Raw genomic sequence first — 12,156 nt, 5'->3', positions numbered from 1 at the left:
TAATTTATATCTGGTTGTGCTCCTACAAGATATTGGTCAGTAGGCCAGTTTCGCCTCCCTCACAAAGGCCAATAAACGTTCTAATCTAAAAGAAGTTGGTAAGTCTGTAGATAGTGTTTATACCGTGAGGGCTCATATAATGCTTGATATAAATACACAGAAATATCATACAGTTTGCTTGTCTGTTCTGCAGCGGAAGGTCTCGCCAACTATTCATTCCAGAGCAACAATATGCATATGTGGCTCTGGCACAGGTACCACATTGGACCAGAAATGCACAAAACAGGCTTAGCCAATATAAAGTATTCCCCTTGTACCAGCCACCTGTCACGGATTGAAAAAACAGACAGGGAAAAAAAATGGAATTTCATGCTCATCTAACAGAAAAGAGCTTTAAATTGCACTGTAAATAAAAGGCAGGTACAATAAAGTTGTCTGCAAAGGACTTAATCATATTGATTTTCGCTTCCAGCAAGGGGTATTTTACATTCATTAATTTACAGCATGTCACAAGCAGTCTGCAATGTGTACATCATTTAAATGTATAGGACCCCCTAGAGAAGTCTCAGACAATCCATGATGGTTGTGTCCAGTGAGAGTTCTTTATTCCATACATCAGTGTGTGCAGCAAGACATGTTGAACTACAGCAGTACGCATATTTGGCAAAAAATTCATTTTCCCAAACACAGGAATGAGGAATAAAATTTTCTTGCAATCACCATGTCAAAGTCACTGTAAGAAAAACAAAATCTAGAACAAAAGGCAGTCTGAGATGTTGGTGGGTGCCTGGGCACATGGCACCTTGTTAGCCTAGTGATGGCAGCAGGAGTACAGCGTGGAGTTTTGCTTCTGATTCAGATCCACACCTTTTGCCTCTAGAAAGTAAAATAAACACAAAAATCATTGTAATTAATAAGAAAAAAGTGTTGGAAAGAAGAGTTACTAATAAAGTATGCTTTCCAGCTTCTACATTTGAGCCATAATATTTTTTTTTCACAAATCTTTTTTTTTTCTTTAGGTCCTTAAAATATAAATTATTTGGTTGATGGATAAAATAATTTATTATATTAATTTTGGAACAATATAGCATTTTTAGTTTCATTCTTTTTGGGGGTTTCTTTCTCCTTGAACATTAACTATTATATATTATAAGGAACCTACCACATTAACAAATGTAATGGATAATGGTGAGCAGGTAATGCAATGTCTGGGCTAATATCTTTCCTACTATGCAAATGTACCTTAAGGCCTCTTTGTACAGGTATAGGATTCCTACTGTCTGGCTCTAGCTTTCTTTGGATTATTTGCTAAGCGATGTGAATACAGTAAGATAAATAATAGGCTTCAGTAGCTACAACTATGTATGGCTCTGGCTTTGTTTGAATTGGGTTTTCTGTTTGTAAAGCTCTGCGAATGCAGTAAGACAAAAAAGCACTATGCATGGCTGCCCTACTTCCACAAAACTGTTATGTCAGTTTCTCAATCCCTCTTATGGCACTGTCTCATGTAGTACTTTGTGGCCCTAAGTAGTCACCTCTCACACAGGGGACAAAGTGTCCAAAAATACCCTTTAATTCAGATAAGGAGGATTCAACTTGAAAATGCCTACGTCTTCCACATTTTCCTGTACTTAAGCCAAACAGCTGAATGTAAAGTGTATCATGTGCACTGATTCTTTAGAATTAAAGAAAATTATTCAGCACTTTGCCACCCATGGAAGAGTGTTACATGTGACACTGCCCTAAGGTCAATGACAGATAGAGGGTTTTGTTGCCGGTGATTAATCTTGGCAACAAAAAAAAAATAAAAAGTCCTTTGTTCATCTCCATCAGCTAACATGTGAGTCCCTGCTAGGGAAACCTATGTGGGGAACTACTTCTTGCAGGGTTTCTTGGTACATAACACTTAGTTTCTGTACATACATATATAGAGATGCATACACAAGTAGCACTGTATAAATAAAGATACACATTTATATCAATAAATAGTGCAAACCTGTTATACTTATGAAGAATTCCAAAGTATGGTCCATAAGTTTGTTTCATGAAATGGTTCATTAAAGGATTATGCTGTTGACCATGTAACCTCTAGTTATGTTAGTGATCTCACTCACCTGTTGGTCCCTGCATAGAATTAAAGTTCACATAGTCCTCAGCTACTTTCTGGAAAAGCTCATCTGTAATAGGAAAAAAACAATCAGAGCAACACTGGCAATGTTTAATTGCATGTGAAATTCTGTTTCTGCACCTAGATCTGAGCAGCGTGCACCACCAATACACTGGGCGGGAGGCAGCGTGCACCACCGATACACTGGGCGGGAGGCAGCGTGCACCACCGATACACTGGGCGGGAGGCAGCGTGCACTACCGATCCACTGGGCGGGAGGCAGCGTGCACCACCGATCCACTGGGCGGGAGGCAGCGTGCACCACCAATCCACTGGGCGGGAGGCAGCGTGCACCACCAATCCACTGGGCGGGAGGCAGCGTGCACCACCAATCCACTGGGCGGGAGGCAGCGTGCACCACCAATCCACTGGGCGGGAGGCAGCGTGCACCACCAATCCACTGGGCGGGAGGCAGCGTGCACCACCAATCCACTGGGCGGGAGGCAGCCTGCACCACCAATAAACTGGGCGGGAGGCAGCGTGCACCACCAATAAACTGGGCGGGAGGCAGCGTGCACCACCAATCCACTGGGCGGGAGGCAGCGTGCACCACCAATCCACTGGGCGGGAGGCAGCGTGCACCACCAATCCACTGGGCGGGAGGCAGCGTGCACCACCAATCCACTGGGCGGGAGGCAGCGTGCACCACCAATCCACTGGGCGGGAGGCAGCCTGCACCACCAATCCACTGGGCGGGAGGCAGCCTGCACCACCAATCCACTGGGCGGGAGGCAGCCTGCACCACCAATACACTGGGCGGGAGGCAGCCTGCACCACCAATACACTGGGCGGGAGGCAGCCTGCACCACCAATACACTGGGCGGGAGGCAGCCTGCACCACCAATACACTGGGTGGGAGGCAGCGTGCACCACCAATCCACTGGGTGGGAGGCAGCCTGCACCACCAATACACTGCATGGGAGGCATGCTCCTGTCCAAACCGAATCCAAATCCCAAAAATCACGTGACTTTTTGTCAAGTACATTTTTCACCATGCGCTGGGCACGTGGTGACATTTATCCTTTCCAAAACCTAATTAGCATACGCTCATTTGGATTCGGCTTGGTACTCGGCTGAATGCTTTACGAAGGATTCCGGGGTTAGGCCAAATCCGAAAAAGTGGATTCTCTGCATCCCTATTTTCAATGGGTATCGCTCCTTGTGCTGCTCAGCGGTAGCATTGAGTGCTAACAGCTGTTTAAATCCTTTTTTCCCAATGCAAATCACATGCAGAAGGGAAAGGGTTTATGATTTTTCTTTGAACAAATTGTTTGTTCAAACAGAGAAAATAAACTGAAGAATAAAAGATTTGTATCTTTTCACAAACGCTATACATTGCTAGAGCTGATAAACAAACATACAGAATAACAATAAATTGTAATTTAAAAAAAACAAAATCCCTTTGTCCCTTGTGTACTTGGAAATATTATAGTGTGAATCTATACATTGACTTTGTTTGCTTTTAAAGCCTAGTTTTCTACAGGTGTTACTGGTTTATCTTGTAGTTCTAGCCTTACCCAAGCTGCCGCTGTCTGCTAGGCCCTGGCTACAACCTTTTTGCACAGGCTCTTATTGTTCTATAACCTTCTAATAAGAAGCCACAAGGAGGCACATCCTAGGAACCAACGGGTGTGCTCTGATATAATTTGCGGCTGTGGTTAGCCAAGCAGGAACTCTCTACAGAAGAAACCACTACAAGAACTTCGGAGTTCTCACACGCTAATCATATGTATCATATCAAATGTATTTCCTGTATTAAGCACAATTGTGCAAAATAATGTGAAGGCATAGTGGGCCTTATAAAAACAATGACTGTGATCACTATCATCACAATAATAATAAGACAAAAATGTTGCCAAGCTACATGTACAGTTTAGTTAAAGAGATGAGCTTTTTAAAAGAATTTTGGAATTTTGGAAAAGAAAATCTCACTTTTTCTGTATTTAGCTGGTACCCATGGACCTATTTATTTTCAAAGTCATGTGATTCTAGCTCAGCCCCATCAGAAAAAGAATGAATGATTCCTTTGTTAGAACATGAGAAGTACGGAGATAAAAGGGAATATTAAAACCATATGCTTTGTTTCTGTTCCCAGCCTTTATAGGCCACTAGCATAAGTGGTGCTCAGCTGGCTGAAAAGTTCCTCAAAATGCATCCTACGATTCCCATTTGAGCTAAATACTGCCATGAGGCTTCAGGTGTTTCCTATACAGGTAAATATGAATTGCTTGTGGACCTTGTCAACCATAATTCACCATGCTAAATGCCTAAAGAAATCAATTTATGGTCCTCTCTACTTGTATAAATCAATCAGTTTTTGTATTCTATATGTATGTTTGATGTATGCACCTTACATGCTATTGTGCAGTGCTGTGGAGTATGCTGGTGCATTATAAACACATGTTAATGACAATAATTAGGCTCACTGATAATGCCCGATTGCCAGCTGTACAGACAGCTTGAATCTTGGGACTGAAAGGGGGCAGAATAAAATCCATTGCAATGGGTGACTAAAAAAAGGGGCTATATAAAAAACACAAAATATAAGGTAGAAATGTTGTTACAGATGATAATCTGCCTTTAAACAAGTAGCTCTAATACCCTGCTAATGTAAAAAGGTTAGAGTAGTATCCAAGCCAGATACAACAGGCTTATAACCCATATACAGCAAGTCTGTGAGCATCTTATTTCTCGAGTGTCTAGGCTGCACAACAGCATACAGTCTTACTATACAATAGACAAGACACTTGTGCCCTTCCTCCCTTTTAGCAATGGATGTCATGTGACAGTGTTTCCCATTCACATGCAGTTAAATGGTTAAGCCAAAAGCAAATATGGTCAGATGTAAAGCCACAAAGGAGGATCCTGGAAAAATACATTAAAGAAATTACACACCATGACTCTTAGGACTACATTACATAGCACAGCTAGAAGTATGACCTGCATTAAGTTATACACTAGAAAACTATAGACTACATTTAATAAAAACGGCCGTCTCATTGGCAATCTCATTTCACTAACCTCTGAAAGCTTTTTTTAAGGGAGCACAGCATATGGCAGGGGTCCCCAAACTTTCTTACTCATGAGCCACAGTCAAATGTAAAAAGACTTGGAGAGCAACACAAGCATCATAAAAGTTCATGGATGTGCCACATAAGGGCTACGATTGGCTATTAGGCAGCCTCTATGCACACTATCAGCTTACAGGGGGCTTTATTTGGTAGTAAATCTTATTTTTATTCAACCAAAACTTGCCACCAAGTCAGGAATTCAAAAATAACTACCTGGTTTGGGGGCACTGAGAGCAACATCCAAGGGGTTGATGAGCAACATGCTGCCCCCGAGCCACTGGTTGGGGATCACTGGCCTATGGCAAGCAGTTCAGGGTCTTTAATCACTGCAGTTTCCTCTGAGGAGATCACAGTACTCAGAATGTTGTGTGCTTTTGTCCTTTGAAATCAATGTCAGCAATTTAAACTAACTACTAGAGGGTTTAATTTTTTTCATTTGAATATGTAAATTTGTATTCTACCTAAAGTAGACTTATCAAAGCTAATTGCTTGAATAACTTCTAGAACAACTGAAACCCCATTCTATTTGCAGAATATCAGAACTATGCTTACCCACATTATATGGTATAGTATGTCTCTTGGCACATTGGAGGTAGAACGAGGTGTGTCCGTATAGAAAATACAAAAATATGAGTTTCACTTGTGGCATCTTAAGTGGGCCTCTTGAAGGGAGAATTAAACCCTTCCTATCAGTTTTATAGATTTGGTCACATTTTATTGGAACCCTCGTCTCTTAACAAATCTTCATGTTCCCTGTGAAGCGGTTCAGAAGGGGAACCGGGAACCAATGGAATACACCCAAATTTAGAACAATGATGGGAGGTTTAGTACTCTTTAGAATACTGATGGTTTTTAGTCGATATGACATTAACCCAACCAAAGTGAGTTTTTAGGAATGGAGAAGTATAAACACACAAAAAAAATAAAAACCAGATATCTCTACTTACCAACACTTTGTCCAGTTTTACTTGACGTCTCACAGACATGGGCTTTAATCTCTGCAAACACATCATTACAAGAAATAGGGTTACATCATTACAAGAAATAGGGTTTTACAACTCAAAATAGTAAAAGAAGATATTTCAGCACAAATATACATAAGAGTCATGGTACACAAATGTTGTTGCAAGCCTTTTTCCGCATTTTCCCCCAATTTAACTGGATGTTGCATGTAATAGAGTGAAAGGAAGAGGGGTAAAAATACACCCTGGAATCACATGGGAAGGTGGGAGCTTTGGTATTTTCCCCCAATTTTTAATTTGGGTCAAGCATGATGGCCACATGAAAAACACTTGGGAAAGGTAGGCTGCATAGGCAGCTAAATATACAAACCTGTCACCCAATAAATAACTGTAAAGACACACAGTTGAATGGTGGTACAAAGCCACAGCTTGTTTATTGATTGATAAAGTCAGTTACAGTAACTCCATTCTGAAAAAAACTGTTTTACAAAAAAAATAGGCAAACTCTGATTTCCTCCTCCAGCAGGTTGCTTAATTGCTTAATTTGCTTAACTTGCTTAATTTCCTGCCATACAACAGCCAAGAGTTCTGATTAACTTAGACTCCATGCTTCTACTACAAGTTGCAGCAATATATTTGACACCCATGGGTAGCACAGATTTTCCGCAGGTGACAAATCTCATTGTGTGCCACTGACCAAAATAGTCAAATAATATCACAATCCCTAAGGCATACAGCCACGTGAAACGCATACTTTTTGACCATTGATTAAATATTTTCTATTATAAGTCTTTGTTAACTGGATCTGTTGTGCTGGCAGAGTGTAAATATCATCATTTGTATTTATTTTTTGCATTTTAATTCTATATGGGTGCCTCCATTTTACAAAATGTGCAGGCTTCCAGCACAGAGATGCACAGCATTGTTGAACTGCCAGGAGGCACCAAGAGTTCTAAAAGCAGGCAGTTCTCACTTACTGCAGCATGTCTTCAGCAGAATAACCAAGCTAATCTTGTACATTCCTAAACCTAAACCTTGATTTTAACACAGTGACTTAATTGTTTTCTTTACAATTCTTCAGTTTAGGGCTATGTAACAGATGAAAAATGGTAGTTGGTCTGCATGACCTGTGCATTCCATTAGAAGTCCCACTTAAAGGAAAGCTATACCCCTGATCAATGTGAGTCTCTACAAAAATATATTGCATAAAGCAGCTCATATGTAAAACCTGCCTTATCTAAATAAACCATTTTCATAAGAATATACTTTTTTAGTAGTGTGTGCCATTAGGTAATCCCGAATAGAAATCTGCCATTTTAAGTATTTTAAGGGCCACCCCATGCAATCACGGTGTACACAAACAAACCAAGGGCACACACATATATGTTAGGTCACATCAGTCAATAATGGACAAAGTTATTTTACTCCTACACTCCTTTCTGTTACAGCTGCATTATTTCCTGTCATGTGATCTCTGAGGGAGCACACAGCCCATCACAAAATGGTGGTTCAGGGGAAAGGTTGTAAAAGAGCAACATTTACTGATACATATATATTCCAGTTTGGTAAGATTCTTTAATAGGCCACATAATATTATATAAACTATGCATTAGTTAAATAATCATTCAGGGGGTATAGTTTTCCTTTAATAAGAGCCTAGTGCCACTAGAAGAGAAACGCCTACCTTCGGCATAATCCTGGACATCATGGAAGTCTACTTGACGCAGGCTTTTATCATTTTCAAGTAAGTCACTCTTGGTGCCACAAATGTAAATCCGGCAGTGCTGGTAAAATAAAAAGGTCCAATAAATGAATATCTGCCCTGCACTATGGATACATTACCAAGATTAAGGGTTTTACTGGACAAACCTCCTCAAAGTTCTGCAGCTCATTCACCCAGAATTTGACTCGTTCAAAACTGCTGGCATCAGTGAGATCTAGAATGGGAGAAAGCATTGCACATCAGCAGAACATTACGTAATTGCTACAGGTCCCTGCCTAACTGGGTTAGTAATAACGTAGGCTTCCCCAGGAGGTTAGAAGTTAGGCATAAGTTTTTTCTAAAAGGTCATGTTTCAGGTTTTTTAGGGCGTTAAAAGGTAGAAATTTAGTGTTAGCAAGAAAACAGAAGATTGTTTCAAAATGGCAATTAGATATACTCTTAATAATCTGCTAAATACAAACTGTTCAGCGTAATGTAACAAATAAATAACAAACAAAAGAAAACATTTTTTCTAACCAACAGCAGGGGCCCACTACTGATCTTTCTGCTATACCACTTATAACTACAGCTAAATCAGGAGGTATTATTTTTAACGCTCTCTCTATTACTCAAGCACAAATCATTTTTCATCATCATCATAATTATTCTAATAGGCCCAACACACTAACTAATAAAGCACACCAGTTCTGAAAAAGTCCTTACCATAACAAACTATAGCAGCTTTGGCCCCTCGGTAATATATGCGACTCATGGCTTCATAACGTTCAGACCCAGCAGTGTCCTGAAAAATGTAGGGACATCACAAATGTGTTTGGCACAACTTACTTTATTATACAGTAGTGATCCCCAACCAGTGGCGCATGAGCAACATCTTGCTCACCAACCTCTTGGATGTTGCTCCTAGTGGCCTTAAAGCAGATGCTTATTTTTAATTCCTGACTTGGTGGCAAGTTTTGGTTGAATAAAAACAAGATTTACTACCAAAGAGAGCCTCCTGTAAAATGAGATTATGCATAGAGGCTACTAAATAGGCAATCACAGCCATTATTTGGCACCCCTATAAATGTTTATGATGTTTGTGTTGCTCCCCAAGTCTTTTTACATTTGACTGTGGCTCATGAGTAAGAAAGGTTGGAGTTCCCTGTTATACAGGCACATAATGCTTACCCATATTCCCAATGTTAGACTGCGTCCTTCCACGTACATAGTTTTGGCAACAAATGCAGCTCCTATGGTCTAAAGCAAAATAATGATTATATCAAACTAAAGAAAACATGCATAACTAACAATAAACACATATATCTTTAGAATTGTTTACAGGCCTAAAGGTGATTATCACATTATTATTTAAAGGAGAAGGAAAGTCTATTTCACCTAACATTTGGTAATCACTTACCTGATACCCTGGGCTGTTGCTCCATTTACAAGAAAACTGCACCAGCCCAGAGTACTTTTTAGTAAACACTGTGCAGCAATCCTGTCTCTGCTTCATCCTTCTTCGAGTAAGTGAGCATGCGCAATAGAGTGAAAAGCAGAACTTTAATAAATAAAGTCAACCTTTTCACTCTACTGTGCATGCATCAGCCTACCATTGAATATGAAGAAGCGGAAGAGGAGGATCACTCCATGGTGCTTGCTTGCTGGTGTTTTCTGCTAAATGGAGAACCAGCCCAGGGTATCAGATAAGTGATTACAATCACTGGGGGGGGAGCCTAACATTTTGCACCCCAAATGGATACATCTTTCCTTCTTCTTTAATGGACAAAACATACAGCATAATAGCCATTTACCGGTATTTCCCAATTAAACCTATTTCTGCTATAGGTTTGTGCGTAGTACAGTTCATAGCAAATATACAAGCTTGTGTTTAGTTGTCAAAATGCAAAAATGCCAAGGTATTTTCTGCTCTGTGACTGTGGTTACTTTCTCTGGGCTTTTTTTGTTGGCAGACCTTTTGCCCTACCCAAAAGGCTTTTCCTATCAGAAGCAATATAGCCATCTCCAGCAAACACTACTGACTTAACTTTTAGCTGTTCTCCTTTTTTGTCTATCCCCTTACCATGCTTTAGCTAGTTTTAAGGAACAAGTAAAAATGTCATGAACTGCAGGAAGTGTTCCTTGAGAGTTTCCAGCTTTTTTCCTTGAAATATACATTTGCTGTATATGTATATGATGATTTCTAATCATGACCAGCAGATTTATTATTTGCATCATGGAATCCACTGTCCTGAGCTTTTCTTGGCATTTTATCAGTTTTCTCGCATTTGTTTCACAGGATTTTTTTCATCAAAATGCAAGTATTTTATCGTAAAAACATTCCAATGAGCATACCAGCCATCACCTTTAAAATAAAATGTATTGTGGGAAAATGTACACGAGAGCAGTTTCAGGCTGAAACGTCCCCTTTGTGCACAGTGTCAGGCATATGCCATTCCAGTTAAAATCATGGGGTGGCACTGAGCAGTATCATGTGGTAAAATGCTTGGTCTCACCACTGAGAGTTAGAGTTCACCACAGCAGCTCTAAGAATTAGTGCTATAAAGATTCTATGCATGATAGGGGTGATATAATAACTGGTGCAAAGTTTTCTTCAGGTCTAGTTATGCAACTCCTTTCAAGCAACAAGCTAGTAACTTTGATGGTTAATTTGTTACCATCTGTTATTGTACTACCCCCATGTGATTTCATATAAAATACTTTACAGCACACATTTTTCAATGTAACAGGAACTAAGCACTGGGAAGTGCATTGTTAGTGTAATCCTTTCCAAGAATTGTAATGCTTCAAAAGGTTGGTTGTGAATAGACTGAGGTTTACTTTCACTTTTGGTTTAATACAAGTATTCGCTAATTTTGTAGACTACGCCTGCTCTCACATTCTGGTACGGTCCCTGCAGGAAGCGGTGGTGCACATATCTCTCAACAAGGCTTGTCTTCCCAACTGATTCTTTTCCCAGCATCACCACTTTAACGTCGACACGTTGCCCACTCATGCTGTCCTCCTTGTTACCAAAGCACTGTCCCTTGGATCAGTAAGTGCAATTGTCCAGTGTGGTGAGCGCCCAGGGGCAACGTCATCTGTTTAAACAGAGCAAAGGAAATGAGTTACATTAGGCTCATAAGTTATTGCTATAACGTAAGATAGGAACTTAAATATCAATATCATTTTGTTAGAACTAGAAAGCGGCTATCTAATTCTATAACCAACTTATTTTAAAAAAGGGAAAGTATATTAGACTCAATATTAGGGATTGTATGCAGTTTTCTATAAAAGGGAATGTCCACCCAAAAGTTTTTCCATAATGAAAGAAAATCTAATTCTAGGGAACTGTCTCTTCCCATTGCAACACTGTATCGGTAGCCAGCTCTAGCCAGCTCTCCGCCCAAGTTTCCTATTTCAACAATGCCTTGTATGTTCTGTGATTAACAGACCTGGAAAGAAGTGGAATAACAGAAGTGTGCCAGGAACTGTGGGAAGAGAAGGTTTGGCTGGAGGAAGTGATTCCTAATACAAATAGCTTTGAAATCACTGAAACCGTTTTATATATACTAGAAAGTTGCTTTTAATTAAATTGTCTGGCCACTTTACCACTAGAGAGAAAGGTGCAGTCAGTAACAGTGCTTCTAAACAAAGCAGAAAACAGACATTTTGACTTAAATGAATACAAAGCCCTGGGATCTTACTAGAATGGGAGACTGGTTTCATTACTCTAACCAAGGAAGGAGTGTAACATTAGCCATGCAAAACAAAAGCTCCAAAGCCCAATACAACCTGGGATAGAATGATATATAAATATGTTATATATATAAAATCACTATCAAGCTTTGCCACCACCTGATTCCATGAATATGTATACAGGCCAATGCATTCGCACGCTTTCCCCCAGCACCAGGTTATGACAGAATTCTGGGAAACGTAGTACAGCAGCAGGCAGACAGAGGTAGGTAATAGATTTCACCTAGACTTCCCCCATTATAAAATGGCATTACTCAACCTCAGTAGGCCCAGTCAGATATGTGAAAGCTCACCCCTCTTTGTGTAGGTCACTAACGCAGCAACCCGTATCTCATCGTGTAGCAGTTCCCACTGCGGCCTCTCTCATCTGTCAGTGTTGTACGGTAGCCCCGCCCTGCAACATTTACCCCGCCCACCGCAAGCCTTGCCTTGGCTCGGCTCCACCCCCTGCTCGTAGTGCCCGCCTGCTCGTCCCAGGCCTCTCCTCTTTCTGCTCAA

General features: G+C 40.5%; 1 protein-coding gene across 1 annotated transcript; it reads right to left on the bottom strand.

The window, feature by feature from the left end:
• Positions 1–511: 511 nt before the first annotated feature.
• rab24 (RAB24, member RAS oncogene family) lies at positions 512–11,981 on the bottom strand. The gene is given in 9 exon segments (NM_001016171.2): positions 512–876; positions 2,115–2,177; positions 6,186–6,236; positions 7,885–7,984; positions 8,070–8,137; positions 8,626–8,704; positions 9,091–9,159; positions 10,799–11,000; positions 11,952–11,981. Coding segments are annotated over 8 exon segments (612 nt in total). The 5' UTR covers positions 10,916–11,000; positions 11,952–11,981; the 3' UTR covers positions 512–811.
• Between the last annotated feature and the right edge of the window lie 175 nt (positions 11,982–12,156).

This window comes from Xenopus tropicalis, chromosome 3 (assembly GCF_000004195.4).
Source record: "Xenopus tropicalis strain Nigerian chromosome 3, UCB_Xtro_10.0, whole genome shotgun sequence".
Lineage (NCBI taxonomy): Eukaryota > Metazoa > Chordata > Amphibia > Anura > Pipidae > Xenopus > Xenopus tropicalis.
This window is presented reverse-complemented; position numbering and strand designations above follow the sequence as displayed.